Source organism: Zosterops lateralis (assembly GCF_965231275.1).
Source record: "Zosterops lateralis genome assembly, chromosome: 6".
NCBI lineage: Eukaryota > Metazoa > Chordata > Aves > Passeriformes > Zosteropidae > Zosterops > Zosterops lateralis.
In genome coordinates, this window is record NC_139761.1 from 16,139,370 (window position 1) to 16,150,996 (window position 11,627).

The 11,627-nt window shown below is 39.9% G+C and overlaps 1 protein-coding gene across 2 annotated transcripts in view; it reads left to right on the forward strand.

Moving 5' to 3' along the window:
• FBLN5 (fibulin 5) overlaps positions 1 to 10,558 on the forward strand; it is a 51,560-nt gene extending 41,002 nt beyond the window's left edge. For both annotated transcript variants that reach the window (XM_083863492.1, XM_083863493.1), the window contains 2 exons: positions 2,629 to 2,824; positions 4,742 to 10,558. In XM_083863492.1, the coding sequence (XP_083719618.1) occupies positions 2,629 to 2,824; positions 4,742 to 4,903 (358 nt within the window). In that variant the 3' untranslated portion in view covers positions 4,904 to 10,558. The remainder of the gene's footprint in view (positions 1 to 2,628; positions 2,825 to 4,741) is intronic.
• Positions 10,559 to 11,627: the final 1,069 nt, after the last annotated feature.

Sequence of the window (11,627 nt, forward strand, 5' to 3'; positions counted from 1 at the left end):
AGTGTGATATGATATATGATCTGATCTGATATGATATCATACTCAGATGTATGTGAAGTTAGACCGGAAACACAGATATCAGTTATCTGAGAAAACAGCAAGGCTTGTGATATAATAAGAGACATTTACTTAAAATGCTAACTGACTTCATATATGCTCAAATGCAGCCTGTTTATTAGGAGGAATATTTTCTGCAAATGGTAACTAGTTTATGCCTGGGAAGTACTTTAAAATATTGTATGATAGTTAGAGCAGAATACAAATAGTTTCTTATTACTTAAAGGTTAAAAGTTCTGAATAGTTCACAGACTGATCTGCCTTGCCCAGAAATTGGGTATATCTGGATGAGGCTGTTAGCACTGTTACTGTCTCAACTGGGAATAATTTGAGCAAGCAAACAATAAACCCTACATTTCTAGAAATAGCCTGTTTCTTTTACATTTTTGTATGTATTTGCTGGGGCTTAAAATATTTCAGTTCCAGACAGATCTTGACAAACTGCAGTCCACATTATTTCATCCACAGTGTTTTCACTAAACCCAATAAGCTGGAATTGCTTGGTAGCTTAATATATTTTATAGAAAGGCAAGAGATTAATATGTAGCTTCTTTCCTTAAAAAATTATTAGTGTTTACATTGCTTTGTTTACTAGGCAGCCAAAGAGTGGACACATAGTGTTTGCCTAGTTCTGTGTTTTCCTACCTTGATGACAGAATCTTAAACAGGAATTTGAAATAACTGAATCCTCTGCATCTAAATTCCCCAGAGCCCAACTACAGAGTTCTTGCAGAGCAGCTTGCACCAGAACTCTTGATCTCTGAGCTTTGTGTTTGGTGGCTTTGACTCATGTCTAGATGGGACTGCACTTAATTTGTGACATATGTCTAGAAGTGGTCAGTATAAAAGCTAAGAATTCCTTGCATCTGTGTTTTCTGTGGAAGGAATTGGGTGTTCGTAATGCCAGGAGCCTCTTGATGGGGTTGTGCCAGATGCACTCTCTAAATTTATGTTAGTAGTGGAGGTTATAGAAAAAATACTCAAAAGACCCTTGCACAGTCAGTTCCACCAATATGGCTTTTATAAAGTGATATCCTGCTTTACAAAATTTTTAAAGTTCTCTGAAGAAATCAGCAGCATGTGGCTGGGGCCCATGGACTGATGCAGTACTTTTGCATTTCCGAAGGTTTCTGAAAAGACCCTCACATATTTATTATGGAAATTAAGCAGTCTTAAGTAACAGAGAACAGTCCCTGGAACAGAAGAATAAGAGGCTGAAAGATAAAAATTAAACAGAGAAAGTATTAGACTGTCAACTTTCCCACTGAAGTTCTGCAGAGGTCTGAGCTGGACCTACTTGGTCCATCACAAGCGACCTGCAAAAAAGAATAAACTGTGAGATGGGCAAAGTCTGCAACAGTATCTGAAGACAGTAGATAAAAGAGTGGGTAGAAAAATATTGCAGAATAAGCCTCAATGACTGTGCAATAAAAATGGCAGATGAATTTCAGTGTAGATTAATTTAAAATTTTAAAAAAATCCCAAATTCACAAATTAAATAAGGGCCACTGATTTGAACATAATTAATGCAAACTGAGGTTTGAGGGTTCTAGTTCCATGATCTGCAGTACTCACTAGAGGTCAGAAAAGCAATCAGAATTTCAAGTGTCAATAGGTAGAGAATATCCTTGGAGTACATGCTATTGTATACCACCTCTTTAAGACTGTGCAGTTCCTTCCCCTCCTGTCAAAAGAAATATAACTGGATAAAGGTTCATAAGAAGCAATGATGATGATCAAAAGTATAGAATAGCTTCTTTGTGAAGAACAGACAAGTTAGAGCACTTCAGCCATGAACAGGGTCAAATATGAATCCCTGAGATAGGTGAAGAGGATGAGCAGGGATTGAGTGGCTGCTCTCCTTTCAGTAGAACAGCTGAGAGCATCAGATAAAGTCAGAAAGAGGCCAAGCAAAGAGAGATGAAGAGGGCTGTGGAGCTCCTGGCCACAGGGGGCTCTGGATGCCAAACATTCACGTGGGAAGCTGGAAAAGCTGATGGATAAGAAATGCATTAATAGCTGACAAATACAAAGAAGTTGTTTTTGTTTCAAGGATTCCCTGAGTCACAAACAGCTGGAGACTAGTGGTGGAAGTGTTGTATGCTTGGCTCGCTATCCTCTTCTTCCTTAAGGCTCTGCATTTGATGTTAGAGCTTTGGTTTGATCCAGGATGCCTACTGTATGTTCTCATGTAGGAAACAAAAATCACTACCATTTATGTAGTACTATGAGTGAAATGTTCTAATAATATTTTGGGGACAGTTTAAATTACTATCAGAACAAACATGTAGCAAGTATTGTACACCTTCAAAGAAAGTTCACATTTTTGAGTGATCTAAGGAGAATTCCAAGGTATTTTGGCCAAGAAGACAAGAAACAGGAGGCAGGATTTATGCCAGAATATCAACACAGAGAATGCTAAAAGTGAGAAAATCCATTACAAGTTTCATTGATTCTTTTAGCTGGTCAGCAACATTATTTGTTTATTTCTTTATGCGCTTATATAGCATATGAAGAATCAAATATTACAGAATTGTAACCCCTGATGACAATTCTCTCTCTGACAATTAGCCGCTGCATGTGTCCAGCTGAAAACCCTGGGTGCAGAGATCAGCCCTTCACCATCCTGTACAGAGTGATGGATATGGTGTCTGGGAGGTCTGTGCCTTCGGACATTTTTCAGATGCAAGCAACAACTCGCTACCCTGGAGCCTATTACATCTTCCAAATCAAATCAGGGAATGAGGGCAGGGAGTTCTACATGCGGGTAAGTCTAGTGCTCACTGAGGGAAAACATAGAGTATCTTGTCATTAGCTGAGTGTCCTGATAGCACAACTGAGCTTTTCATGACTATCACTTAAGTATTTGATGTTGCCTCAGTATGAGGCATTTTTTACATAGAGACATGCAGAGCAGTGAGCTGATCTGCAAGAACTGCTGGATCTCTCAGGAGAGTAACCTACCCAAAGCAAACATGCTTCTCTCATGGGACAGTAGATTTAGGAAAGCCCAGAGCTGTACCCATGTCTAAGAATAGCTCAGGTCTCCCAAGCTTAAGAGAAACTATTGTGCCAAATTGGTTTTTATTTGATGGACAATCAACTATTTTCACCAAAAGGTTCAGTGTTTCTTGTCTGTTTTATTAAACTCTTCATTGGAAATTGAAAAACATGAAAACAAAAACAAAAACAAAACAAAACAAAACAAAAACAAAACAAAAAAAACCCCCACCCTTTTATGCCAACAATTTCTGGGTTCTTTGCTTTCATTTGTTATTAATTTTTTTCACCGAGAACACACATTTTATGCAGACACTGTTAGAGAAGATTTAATTATCTGAGTTTTTAAATTTGTTTTCCTCGGAAGATCTTTTTGTTCCACAGTCATCTTTGCCACATCACTGACATACAGAGATTACAGGGGTGTCTGCAGAGAATGGGGCACATCCACAAGGGACTGTGACACTCAGGAGGCTGATTTTCAGTCCCAGGCAAAACCTGGTTCTGACATTCACATTAAGTCCTGTTTCATGGCTGCTGATAGTTCCCATCCCTCATGGACATGAGCAGTGGGATAGATTCCAGGACATATTTCTCACAAGAACCTCAGACTCCCACTGTAAGAAAAGGAAAATTTTTCAAAATCCTGAATTGACAAGCAGTCCTGTTATATTCATTTACATCTCACAAGAGCTTTCCTGTTGCCCCCACTGACCTTTTCCCCTCATCCGGGCCGATCTAGCAGGTGTTGAGGCCCCAGCAGCCACCCTCGTTGCCCAAGTCTGCTGTTCTAGTGATTTGCCACTCAGCCATTCCCTGGGCAGTGGAAGGGCATGGCCAGATGGGAGGGACATTGTGCCCTTGCTGAGGCACCAGCACCCAGCCTGGCACAGACCAGGCAACATGCCCAGCAGCTCCTCATGGCTATGTCAGCCTTCTCTGATCAAAGGCAACAAACATTCAGTTTTGAGGTAAAACTGGACAGGTAAAACAGGATCCACTATATCTACGTAAGTTCTCAACAGAAAGCTAACTGCAGTTGGTTTTAACATCAGCAGCTCTGATTTTTAAATGCACATAATCCATTGTTCTGGTCAGATATTGCAAAGGTCTGGTTACATTTAATAAATGACTGGTTTTCTGAAATGCCATTGCATATTCAAAGCTCTCTTTGGAGGGTAAGGTTTGTGCCATTAACATACACAATGTACCACAAACCCAGACCCCTTTCACATGGGAATACCTGTTTTCCTGGTTCTGTTAACCAAACCCCTTTTGGATGTCCCCTGCTTCACAGTGACACTGTCCTTTACATCAAACTAAAGAGTACCTCAAACAAACAAACAAACAAACAAACAAACAAACAAACAAAAAGGTATCATAACTTATTTATATCCCAAATCCATGTTTTCATCTTTTTTCTTCTTTAGGCAATAGCAAGTGTCTAGGTTCAATAGCTACTTTAATGTGCAGGGCTCCCAAAGGCTTTAAAAACTGTAGAAGGTGATAGTTCACATTGAAAAGAAGGCAAATGCTGAAATGAAACTCCGTCCCATCAGTTGCAGTGGTTTCAAACAATGAAAGGGAAAATACCTATTTTGGCAGCTTGAAGACTGTAGTGAGACAGTGGTTTTGAAGAACTAGTTCTGGCAATCTCACTTGCTTTCTCTTGTTTTCTGCACAGCAAACAGGACCAATCAGTGCTACTCTGGTGATGACCCGCCCTGTGAAGGGACCCCGTACTATTGAGTTGGACTTGGAAATGATCACTGTTAACACCGTCATCAACTTCAGAGGAAGCTCTGTCATCCGGCTGAGGATATTCGTATCACAGTACTCCTTCTAAACCTCCAGTTTGTGCCCTGGAAACATTAAGCCAAAAGAGACAGTTCCTCCTCTGCAGAACTCTCTCCTCAAAAGCCAGTACCTATCGCAGCGCCAGACCAAATCATTATTTCCAGAGACCTGGTGACCTCTGCCTGTCTGAGCTGGGAGGCCTCTTCATGCACAGTCCCGACCAGGATGAAACAGCTGAAGATCCCATATGATTCTCTATGTGGTCATGCATTTTAAGGACTCTTCTTCTCACTGTAAACACTTCTAGGGCATGAGTCTATGTGAAAGACTGTGAACCTTTGTAGCTCCAAGGCTGCTTAGCAGAAAGCACCAAAAAAACTGAGGAAAAAGCTGGCTTTTGCAATCTTGCCTTTTTAAAATTTTTTTCATTATAAATGAAAAGCAAACAAACAAACAGAAACAGAAACAAAAAAACCCCATCTATTGAAACAAGGGACCTCAGAAGTCCTAATTTGCATTCCCAATTATCTCTGGAATTATCAGTCAGACACTTTGTTTCAATTCACCCTGCATTTGTCTTAGTTTCACCTGTTTTTTTCCTTCTATTTTATAGTTAAAATTCATTGTAAATTCATTCCAAAAACCACGTTGTACTATGTAATCTTTCGCTTTCTGACAAAGTGTCACATGTTTGGGTTCCTTTCTGTATTAAATCTTTCTATATAACAGAGTTCATAGAAATCTATCACTGCATGGTGTGTTTCACAACATTTAGGATTTCATACTCAATATCTTTGATACAGGCCTCCACTGCCAGAATGATTTGTAATGATCACAAGGTAGTAATACTAACTCTGTAGTTATGGCTGTAATCAATCTCCTGTTCAAAGACCACTCAAGTCAGACCTGTCCAAGTTCCTTCAGAAAATATGAATTGTTTTTTTCACTTGCAATCTCTCTCCTACACTGCTAACATGGGGGGAAATAGCTGAAAAGGACTAGGTCTTATTCATGCTTCTACTGCAAAGGAGACTGGACTATGCCAGTAGCCCAATCTCAAACAATGAGATCCCACAGTTTCCATGGGCATTGTCTTCTCAGGTATAACTGCTGTAACCAATAACAAGTTTATTCTAAAGTCTAATCTGAATCTCCATTGTAATCTGTTTTTAGCCTACTTCCAGCAGAAAGTGAGAACAGTTTATCTTCCCCTTTGCAGCAGTCTAACGTGTTTGAAGACTGTTGTCATGTCTCCCTTCAGACTGTTCTTCTCTAGTCTAAACAAACCCAATTCTTTTGGTCTTTCCTCATATATCACATTTTCTGGACCTTTGATCATTCTTGTTGCTCTCATCTGGATTCTCTCCAGTTGGTTCACATCTTTTTTGAAGCACAGTGCCCAAAACTGTGAAAAGCATTCCAGCTGAGGCCTCTCAGTGCTAAGCTAAATCTATATATATGTTTAATAGTTTGAACAAAAAAATTAAATTGTATAGTTGGAAGGTATAATGAGTGTTGAAGCCACTGGCACTTTGGTCTTTTATTTTAATAGGGATGAGGCTTTATATGCCTTGTTCTTAAATTTTTCTGAAACAAGCTTTTGCTTTGTTTTTTCCTTACATTGGCTCTCTAGCATTGCTAGGACAGGAAGGATAACCTTTGCTTTGTCTTTTGAGAAGTGGAAGTGTCCAGTGCTACTTGGGAGAAGGAGTTTACAAAGATTATAATATGAGCAACTAGGAGCAGAGTAGCAATGTGAGGTCTTTATTAAAGTGGAGTATTAAATGGGAGAATACAGACTTGGAAAGTTATTACAACACAAACTGTATGACACAATCAGAAAACTGACTCTTGTTCCTAGTAAGCTTTGTGAATTAGTAGAGACTCTGCTCTTTTTCCTTGTATTCAACTTGAAGAAGCCTTGATGCTCTCAACGATGAAACACTGAGTTTAGCAGCTTCCGTTTCTTAATGGTTTAAAGGTTTTCCGTCTGCTGCTACAACATCCCAGGATGCTGTGGCTCAGAGATCTGTCCTTTATTGTACAAACAAAAAGGCTGGAGACTGACTCGAGGGTTTAGTGAGCCAAGCTGAAGGCAGAAAGCCAATGAGTTTTATGAGCAGCTGACTTTGAGGAGATAAATGTAGAGGAAATGGGCAGAGAAATATCAGAAACAAGAATTTATTTCCTAAGTGTATCATGGCTGACCAAGTACCACAGTCTTGGAGGGAGTAACAGAGATGATCAGGAAGGAAGAATGGTAATTTATAACCATGGGACTAAAAGTGCCCCTGTTCCAGATGATGGAAATAGAACATGGGAAACATGCAGGCTCTGGTGTACCAGAGAGCAGCCGAGGGGCAGGCAGGATCTTGCACTGAAGATGTCCAACTCTTAAAATGCTGACAGCCTTCCCAGTGCTTCAAACCCCCTCTTCCCCCTTTTTTGTGCCTCTGTATTATGGCTTCTTCATGCCCACTTGAGGAGTCCTCTCTTCTTGCCACCACATCACCTCCTGGAGTGGAAGCACAGCCTTAGACATCAGACAGTTTGTCACTTCTGGCCTGTTCTCCCATGGCCCCCACATACCAACCTGATTTAACCCTAATTTAGAAACATCAAAACCCAGAGGAATTCCATAACAAAACACTTTGTTAAAAGAGTAAAGCTTGAGTGCTTGGTTTTAGCAGGGTCCAGCAAATACTCATAAAACAATATTACACTTTCTGTATAAACATTCTGCGCCTTAAAAAAAAAGTGAAAAGTCTGGAAACAAAGGAATTCAGCCACTTCTCAACCGCCATAACATCTTTCATCACTCACTATCACTCCAGCCAACTTAAACTTTGCCAAAATATATGCCAATCTCAAAATAATAAATTACTAGCAGTTTATAACATCTAAACTCTCTATTTCCTAGTCAGGGGTCTGTTTTCAATAGACCATTGCAGACTCAAGTATTACAGCAATTCTCACCAAATAAAAAAAGACAACTATGCATGTCAGGTTTTTACACATGAAAGTTAAAAATGTAAACATGCAACTGCTGAATATATTCATGTCCTTCTTTGAGGCCAGAACTCCTCAAAAGCAGACAGAAATCCAGGTCTGCTCAGAAAAATGATTCTTTATTCTAACCCACTGGCGATGATTTTCCAACATGAAGAGTTTTGCCATATGGTTAATGGCCAGTACTCTGACAAACACCAAAGGAGGGCAGAGACCCTGGTCTGGGTGTGTGTGGCTTTCCTCTGGCTCTGCTTGCTCAGGCTGGCAGAGCTGTTCCCTTGCCAAGCAGGGAAGGGACAGCTCTTTGCCTCTCCTGCCTGTCAGCTGTCATGTCTATTTGAACATAGGTCCTCAGCAGAAAAACTGCCCTCCACTATGTGTTTGTACAGCACCTATTGCCAGTGCAATAACTGGAATAAAGGTAAAAGAAAGCAGATATGGCAGTAATCTTTGATAGAGATCACAATTATTGGGAAGGAGAAGCTATTCTGATAAATGAACAAACTGAGTCATGCTAGTTGGGTTAGGCACCAGAGGGAGTAGAATGGGTCCTCTCATCTGGTTTATTTGACTTTGAGATATTTTTAGGGAATTGATTTTTTTACACAGACAACAAAATGTTATTTCATCCAAGAGTTTCCTGGATCCCACAGAAATGCTTTTCAACAGGTGATTTTCTTTGATTACAATATCTTTGTTAAAAATAACCCAACTTCTTTTGAGAACCTGGTCACCCACCATTACTGAGTGTACTGTCCAGAGCCATTCATACAAGCTTTCTCCTCTTCAGCTGGGGACCTGTATTCATAATTACCCTTTTTTACCCTTTTCTTTTTTTTTTTTTTTTTTTAACTTAGCCTTCAGAAAAGCCAACTTTCATTGTCTCATTAACAAGCAGAACTTGCATAGTAATTTTTCTCTGTCTAGAGCTGGCAGAACAATATAATCAGTTTGTGGTCATGCAAGTTCTCCAGTCTGGCTTATTCACAGAATATGCTACTGAATATCTTCCATGGCATGTAGCTGTATTAGAGCACAATGAAAATGTCATAACATAAAGATGTTAAAAAAAAAAAAAAAGAATAAAAGTATGCCCTAATGTTATTAATCCCTGACAGGCATTACTGTCAAAATAAATCTCTATCCTGGATGGACAAAACCCTCAGCTGGTGTTAATCTGCATGACTGATAGTTTTCAATGAAAAGATAACAAGTGTCCTTAGAATCTTCCCTGTGTATGTGCAAAGCACTGCACACATACCTGTATACAAGAGAATTTACAGAAACTACAAGAGTAGTGGTGTGACTCTGCATTTGGAAGTCAAAGAGCTGTAAGACAACACAAGACAAGCAAATTCTGTTTCCTCATCTAATACAAGTCCAGACACGTGATTTACACCTGTTATATTTTGTTGTTTTAAGTCTTTGAACCAATTTTGAATAGCTCAACCCCAAAGCAGGTGTCATGCATGAAGAGTGAGGGTGATGGCCATAACTAAGCTTTTGGAGATTCTGCAGAAAGCCTGACTCATAAAGGTGACATGTGCGGGAGTGTCAGTGCCACAGGGAGTGCAATGGTCAGCGGTGTTTGTGTGGGGATGTCAGTGATAGCTGACTGCTATCTGCATCTGCCCCTTTCCTCACCTGTTTCAGTGCAGTGTAACTGAAGTTTTCAACTGTGCACATCAGCTGTGGAAATCTCACCTATACCCATTCTTAGCTCAAACTTCTGAGATCCCTCTAGTGGTTTGCAAACTGATCCCCCCGGGTAACCCAACTAATACTGGTGAAGCCACACGAGGGAGGGTTTGGGTACAACTTTTACATAAATAATGGTGTAGTAACTTCAGTGTGAGCATTGAGGAATGTATCTGAGTAGGGAAGGAGTCTATAGGAAACACTACAGCAATCAAGAACTCCTGAAATATTCAATCTCTTTCAATTCCATTTCCCATATCCCAGAGGTCACTCATTTTCCCTTTGTGGTTTGTCCTGGACAAATGATCTCATTATAGTCATGCACTGCAAGCACATGCTGAGGGAACTCCACTTCTCCTCTGGCACTACTTAACACCTGCTTTTTGGAGATCAGTAGTAGGCTATTTGTCTTTTCTAGGGTCTGACTGACCTCAATTGTTCTTCTCATATCGAGTCCAGATCCATTATTTTCCCATCATGTTCTTCTGCATCCACCACCTGTGCAAGCTTTTCATGTGTTTCACTGGAGATGCAGGCACTGCCATGTTCTAAGCACTCTCACAGCAAACTATTATGAATGGCTGAAGGGATTGCCCAGCCTGCTGGTAGAGCCTGTCTTCATGAATAGGATTAAAAAAACCCCACAACTCCTCAGTTTTGAAGGTGAAAGATGCTCTTCTAGGTCCTGATTTTCTCTGGAAATGGCATTTGTTATCGTGTTGGCTTGATAGTCTCAGGGCTTTTAAAGAAGTCTGATAAGGACATGCTTATGCAATACATCCTTAGGCCATACAAACCTTGGATGATATTTTGAGAATATGAGGCCCAAGTCAGAGAGAGTTCAATGTGATCATCACTATGCTAAAGTCAGTGAACACTAAACACCTCACCTCAGGTCTGGATTTAGCTCAGTTTTATTTTAAGTCTCAAATCTCAGTGTCGGTGGTATAAATGTAAGCAGATATGTATTATTTTTAGAGTAGAGCTGAAAGCTTCTTTCCTGTAAATAAATAATAGTTTGATTGCATTATCTTTCTTTGTGAGCACTGTCTTTGGGTTCTTTGAGGTTTCCTGAGATAACTTTTAACATTTCAAAATTTCTTCTGGTATTTCAAGACATTTATTGATATGTTTCCATGAATGATTCCTCAGTCCTGCTCTTCAAAGGCCAGCCTAGGCACCAGATTCTGTTTTTTTAAAACATGAAGCTACACCCAAGCCTCTGCACAGCCACATCATTCATAGGAATTGTTCCTCTCTGTAACCTCTGAGGGATTATGTTGACTTCCTTGAGATTCTGCAATGTTCCACACATGTGTTTGTCCAGACTGGGACCTTAGTCTGGAGATTGTTCATCAGCAACTTTCTGCACATCCTCTCCAACCAACATGTGAAACCATAGCTACAAAGGTTAGTTTTTGACAAAATCTTCAAAGCTTAGTGTTTCTTGCTGCCTACATGTAATGCAAACACAATTCAAAAATCCAGGACCAGAGTTTCCCAGTCTTCATGAGAAATTCCTGTTTTTCAGAAACATTTTGGTCTGTAAACCTGCTTTGTAGATTATGTGAAATGCAAACAAAAAGGAAAAAGGCCTGCCAAGATTACACAGATTTGTTATTAAAATCAGTATCCCCAAAAACACTGGAATATAATTCATCATTTTAAAATATTCCCTTGGACCCTGACATCTGATGCCATTCAAGTAGGACAGGGGGACAGAAAAACTGACTGCTCCCAAAACAACAGCAGCTGCTCAACAGAGATCCCTGGGCTCCTACAGTGACCAGAAACCCCTGCTAGCCCAAGTCTACACACCAGGTCAGTGGAGAAGAAACAAAACTCATAGAGACATAGAGCTGAAGGAGAGATAATTTCACTGACTTCTGAATGCTATCAAGTGGAGATTTACATAATGTCTGTAAAATTTCTCACTGCATTTATACATCTGTATAAATGGAAAATTTGAAATTACCAAAATTAAAGGGACTAAGCTGTTACCTACCACACACATACTACATGCAGGAAGCTTTAGTGTATCTCTCTGCTTTTCCTCAGAGTTGTGC